At 54.1% G+C, this 5,904-nt stretch overlaps 1 protein-coding gene across 1 annotated transcript; it reads right to left on the reverse strand.

The window, feature by feature from the left end:
• Positions 1–1,081: 1,081 nt before the first annotated feature.
• FZD7 (frizzled class receptor 7) lies at positions 1,082–5,683 on the reverse strand. The gene is made up of 2 exons (XM_032754928.2): positions 2,443–5,683; positions 1,082–1,599 (listed from the first exon to the last, which is right to left on the reverse strand). The coding sequence occupies exon 1, from the start codon at positions 4,889–4,891 to the stop codon at positions 3,167–3,169; it is 1,725 nt and encodes a 574-aa protein (XP_032610819.1). The 5' UTR covers positions 4,892–5,683; the 3' UTR covers positions 1,082–1,599; positions 2,443–3,166.
• Positions 5,684–5,904: the final 221 nt, after the last annotated feature.

Here is a 5,904-nt window from a genome sequence, read left to right on the forward strand (position 1 = left end):
CAGCCATGTGTGTGAGCCTGTTAATTAAAACAAAAACAGAACTGTTTCTGTTGTACTTTAGAACTACAGCAACTTTGAGGCCAAGCGGGGCAAGAGAAACAGCAGCACCCAGTCTGCTCCTGGGAATGAAGCCACTGTATTAGAAAAAGCCAGGAAATCGGCACCGGAATTAAAGAAGAGAGGCGAATGGAAAGAAAAAAAAAATTCTAGTAAGGCTCAGAATTGGATGTATTAAAATGCCTTTTCCATTCCCGAGGGACTCTTTCATATCAAAGTTTCTGGCTAGTGAAGCCTTCCCTGTCTAATCTGATTCCAAAGTTAGCCTCTTCTCAAGAGGAAAGAATAGCTTCAGTGGCTTCAGAGGCCATCCCAGGGTCAGGCGTGGAGTCTATTGCTGCCGGAGCTGCTGAGTCATTGCCACCTTGGGAGCTGCTTGACCTCTGCTTGGTTTACCTAGAAGGTAGAGGGAAGCCTTCAGCTGAGAACACTCCACAAGCAAGGCTTCTAATCTCAAAGTATCCACTGACTTTCCCTAGCACCTGAACCCAAAGCATTTAAGGATTACCTATCTACATAAGTTACATTAGAATACCAAAACACTGATCAGTTTAAAAAAAAAAAACAAAAACACCAAACACCCAAAAACTCACTGTATTCTTCACAAGGGAAACACTACCAAAAAAAGCAGCAAATATAAAAACTATCTTCTAGTCCCTTTTGAATATGGATTTCATCTCCTAAGGGCAGTAAAAACATGGATCAGACAGCACTTCTCTAAAAGAGATGCGTATTCAATACCTTCAATAGTCATCCAAAGCAGGATGTAAAAAGGCTTAGGGGTGTGTTGTGGGGTGGTGTGGAGGAAGGCAGGAAGCAGCAACAACAGGAAAAAAAAAAATGACAGTCAAGGCATTCATTATACTCTGTATCTTAAAGGCAGGAGCAAAAAAGACCTCAATAATATATACCATTCTCTTTTACGAGGGACACACCCAGGGGTGTCCCTCCATACTTTTTTCCCATACTTTCCTTCTTTCTCTTCTTTGGTTTAACATTACAGGAATAGTAAACTAAACAAATGTTCATTTTGTATTTAAAAAAATTTATTTGTGATCTGTACATGTGATAAAGTGGGGCTTCATTGTAGATCTTTAAAGGCAAAACAAAACAAAACAAAAATCCAAAGTAAAAATGTATAAATACAATATATATTTCTTACAAAAATGGGAGATTTACAAAATATACATACTGTACTTATCTCTAGTTTACAAATTTCACATGCACTTAAAAGATACAGCACAAAAGATGCCAAAACCTGTGTAGGAGTTTTAGAAATCTGACAGATGAGATAGTTTTGAAGGTTGAAGAAACACAAGATCGATTTTAACTTTAATGTAAAAAGCAGTTCCACTCAAGTGAACATTACATATATAAAGTAACTTGTACACTTTACAGTACCCTCTATGTTTGGCATTTAAAAACTGTTCCGAGAAACAGGATAGTGTTGCAAGATTGGAGGGTAGTGTCAAAGGTGGGGTAAAGGTTAGCTCCCATGATTCTCTGCTCAGCTTTACCCCATCATGCAAAAGAATCCGAGTTCTGTCACAGAAAAAAAGTACATGATTTAAGATTAATAAATTTAAGTCTTCCAGCACATTTCAAAGAACTCCAGAATCACTTTGAAGTTCACCTTCTTTTAATGACTTTCTTTAAAGATGGGGCCCATGGTTCGAACTTTCCTCTTCGTTCACTATGGTATCTGCTGATCGCCTCCCAACCCAACCACACAGAGACAGGGTCAGCATATGGATGATGTTTAATAAACAGATTGATGGAACCAAGAAAACAGGACAAAATGGCTCTTTGCTTTTTTTTTTTAATTAACTTTCCTTTATTATGAGGCTGAAGGCATTATGTTTTTTACCTCAAAGGATTCAAATGGGAGAAAAAAATAGAAAAGAAACCTAAATATAGGCTTATAGCAAGAAAAAATAAATGAAGGGAGAGATTTCCCTGAATATTTTAACAGAGTCTGTTGGATCATGTGTTCCGAATTAAACTTATTTAAAACAGACAACAAAACCTCTTATATTTCCTTTAGCGAAGTCAGAACCTCTGGCTTCACGGTGTGTGATAGCACACTGCTCTTCACTTTTCCTTAAAAAGGAATGTTTATCTCAACCAAATTAACAACCAACGGGAAACCTCAGATTTGCGCTGCTTTGCCTATAAAAGTTGCTGTCTTCACAGTAATGCCTTTCCACAGGGAGACACTTTTGTTTCCTCTTTTTGTCTCTTACAACAAAGACAAGGGGAAAAATGCATTCCTGTTTTGAAAAGCAACAAGTCATCACTTCTTTTCAGGGTATTAGACCAAATAAAACACCTGTCTTTCTGCCTCCTGCCTTCCCCAGAATATGAAAAAGTAGCAAAAATACCTACTCCACGTCTCCTTGGCCTCATCTCAAAATGTTATCATCATTTCTTTTGCATCCTCACATTAGGATTCTAGCAGGCAGGCCTCCCAAGACTTCCAAATGCTTATTTTACAAGACTTGAAAGGAGTACCGGAGGAAAAACAGGCGGGAGGGGGCAGGGGAGGAGACCGTAATGTCTGACCCTGGAAATTAACCCATCTGGGCTCCAGTTTGGCCCCAGTGAAAACAGATTATGGTTTGACCACTGCTTGACAAGGACACCGCAGGAGGCCCTCCCTCTTTCCAACAAAGCAGCCACCGCAGACAGGGTTGTACCTTTCCCGGGGCCTCACAGGGGTCTGGACAGGCCACTCGCCCTGCAGCAGGGGAATCACTCAGAGTCCCCGTTCAGCCCCGGAGCCGGGAGAAACTCACAGCAGTCTTTGCTGGTCTCAACCTTCTATTAGGCCCAAACTGGCCCGTACCTTTCACGATTCACATCGCCGTTATCATCATCTTCCTGCAAGTCTTTGCGTGAAATCTTTTCATCCAAACCGCTTTCCACCCAGGTCTCCTTTTCCAAATCACCCCTCGCCCCAAATCTGCAAAGAACTTCTCACTTCCAGGTCACTTCTCAGTAGAGGGGGAGAAGGTTACAGAAACAGGCCGCCACCCAGCAGTTCTTTTCCCTACCGTGCCTCTCCTCTTGCAAGAGGGCAGGGGTGGGAAAGGTGGGGAGGGGCCGGGGCTCATACCGCAGTCTCCCCCTTGCTGCTGTGGCTAAGTCTGTGGTAGAAGCGGCGCCACGACTGCAGGGTCTTGCCCGACCAGATCCAGAAGCCAGTGGTGATGCCCACGATCATGGTCATCAGGTACTTGATCATGAAGACGGTGAAGTCGGGGCTCATGGGCGGGAAGTGGCCGGGAGGGCAGGGCACGGCATAGCTCTTGCACGTCTGCAGGAGCCAGGTGCGCTCCCAGTGCTCGCGGAAGGCCTGCTCGTAGAAGTAGCAGGCCAAGACGATGGTGGCGGGCACTGTGTAGAGCACGCTGAAGACGCCGATGCGCACCATGAGCTTCTCCAGCTTCTCGGTCTTGGTGCCGTCGTGTTTCATGATGGTGCGGATACGGAAGAGGGACACGAAGCCGGCCAGCAGGAAGGACGTGCCGATGAAGAGGTAGACGAACAGAGGCGCCAGCACGAAGCCCCGCAGTGCGTCCACACTGGATAGGCCAACGTAGCACACCCCGCTGAGCAGGTCCCCGTCTACCTGGCCCATGGCCAGGATAGTGATGGTCTTGACGGCGGGCACGGCCCACGCGGCCAGGTGGAAGTACTGAGAGTTAGCCTCGATGGCCTCGTGGCCCCACTTCATGCCGGCCGCCAGGAACCAAGTGAGAGACAGAATGACCCACCAGATGGAGCTGGCCATGCCGAAGAAGTAGAGCACCATGAAGAGGATGGTGCAGCCCTCCTTCTTGGTGCCCTGCGCCACCGTGCGGTAGCCATCGTCCGAGAAGCGCTCCACGCACACGGCGCGGTCCTCCAGAAGGAAGCCGGCCACGTGCGCCACGGCCACCATGAAGTAGCAGCCCGACAGGAAGATGATGGGCCGCTCTGGGTAGCTGAAGCGCCGCATGTCCACCAGGTAGGTGAGAACGGTAAAGAGCGTCGAGGCGCAGCACAGCACCGACCACACGCCCACCCAGAGGCGGGCGAAGCGCCTCTCCTCCTCCTTAAAGTACATCAGGCCGTTGGCACGGCCCGGTTCGCACGGGGCGCCGCAATCGCGCTCACCTAGGAAGCGGTAGCCCAGGTAGGGGGGCACCTTGAGCTGACGGGGGCATGAGAAGGGGAAGGCGGGACGCCCCCTGCCATCTGAGGCCCCCGGGGGCAGCGCGGTGAAGGGCAGGTCTGGTAGGTAGGGCGCAGTAGGGTAGGCAGTGGGGCCGCCACCTGGGCCCCCGGAGCCGTCCGACGTGTTCTGGCCCACGCAGATCTCGCCCGCGCCGTGCACCGGGAAGTTCTCGCAGCGCAGCCGCTCGGGCCACTGGAAACCGAACTTGTTCATGAGCGCCTCGCAGCCCTGGCGGGCGCGCTCGCACAGAGAACGACACGGCGGGATGGCCTGATCGAGCACGGTGCACACGGGCGCATACATGGAGCATAGGAAGAAGCGGAGTTCGGGAGAACACTGCACCTTCACCAACGGGTAGAACTGGTGCACCTCGAGGCCCGCGTCCTCTTGGTTCGTGTGGCCCAGCAGGTTGGGCAGGATGGTCTGGTTGTAGGCGATGTCCGTGCACAGCGGGATGGAGATGGGCTGGCAGAAGCCGTGGTCCGGCACGGAGATGCCCTTCTCTCCGTGGTACGGCTGCGCCCCGGCGCCCGCGAACAGCGCGCCCAGCAGCGCCAGCACCAGGGCACAGAGGCCCAGGGACGAGAGCGGAGCGGCCGCGCCGGGGTCCCGCATTGCCGGCCGCGAGTGCAGCGGTGCTCTCAGCCTGAGGAGTGCGACGAGGCGGTTGGGAGAGGCTTGGATGCAGGGAGGCGCCGCCGCGCCCGGCGCATGAGAGTCCTCACGGCGCCGGGGCCGGGCCGTGGGCGGCGTGGAGCAAAGGGCGCTGCCGCCTGGGTGCCTGCGCCGCGGGGGCGCCGCAGCCGCCGCCGCCCTGCACTCGCAGGGCCGCCGGGGGCCCAAAACTCGTCAGCCTGGGTTGGGGGCGCCGAGGAGGGCCGCCTCGCTCTCCCCGCGGGCACTTAACGGTGCGGCTCCCTCCGCCGCGAGGAGCAACAAGCGGCTCCGGCACCCTTCAAAGTTTGCCCAAGTCTCTGGACCCCCGGCGCACGGCAGCGCGCCCGCCCCCCGCGCCTGGTCAGGCCCCCGCTAGGAGAACCCCTGCCGCCGCCGCCCGCTCGCCCCAGCCGCCGCCTCCGCGGTGCTGCCCCGCCTCCTGGCCTCGAGGCTCCGCTCGCCACCGCCTCCTTCCCCTCCTCCTCCACACCCCGCTCCTTCTTCAGCCCCAAAAGCTCGGCCCCAAGTTTCAGCCAAACGGCCGGCTCTTGCTGAGTCCGATCTGGGCCCCGGAGTCGGGAGCACGGCGAGTTCTTTTTGGAAATCCAGTCACACTGCGTCCGAAACCGCGAGGCGCTCGTGCCCGCGGCCTGGCCCCGGCCCCTCCAGCCCCTCGCAGCCCCAGCAGCGAGTCCTGGCGCCCGCCGCCGCCGCCCGCCGGGAGGGAGCGCCGACTAACGCCTCGGAGTCGCGCTCTTTGCCAGAAGAAGCGTCGGGCTCGCGGGGTTCCGGGCCGGCCCGCCCCCTCCCCTCCCCCCATTCACAAACCACTCCGGGGGCGGCCTCAGGCCCTGGCGGCCCAATGGCGGTCTTTGTTTTTTCGGTGGCCGCCTTCGGATTGGGCGGAAGTCGGAAGGGGCGGGCGCGGGAGCGGCGGAGGCGGTGTCCACGGCGCTCTGGGCGGATTCCTG

Source organism: Hylobates moloch, unplaced genomic scaffold (genome assembly GCF_009828535.3).
Source record: "Hylobates moloch isolate HMO894 unplaced genomic scaffold, HMol_V3 SCAFFOLD_1, whole genome shotgun sequence".
NCBI lineage: Eukaryota > Metazoa > Chordata > Mammalia > Primates > Hylobatidae > Hylobates > Hylobates moloch.

Excerpts from the sequence above, each read along its gene's own strand:
- FZD7 (XM_032754928.2), bottom strand. The coding sequence starts at position 4,891 with ATGCGGGACCCCGGCGCGGCCGCTCCGCTCTCGTCCCTGGGCCTCTGT.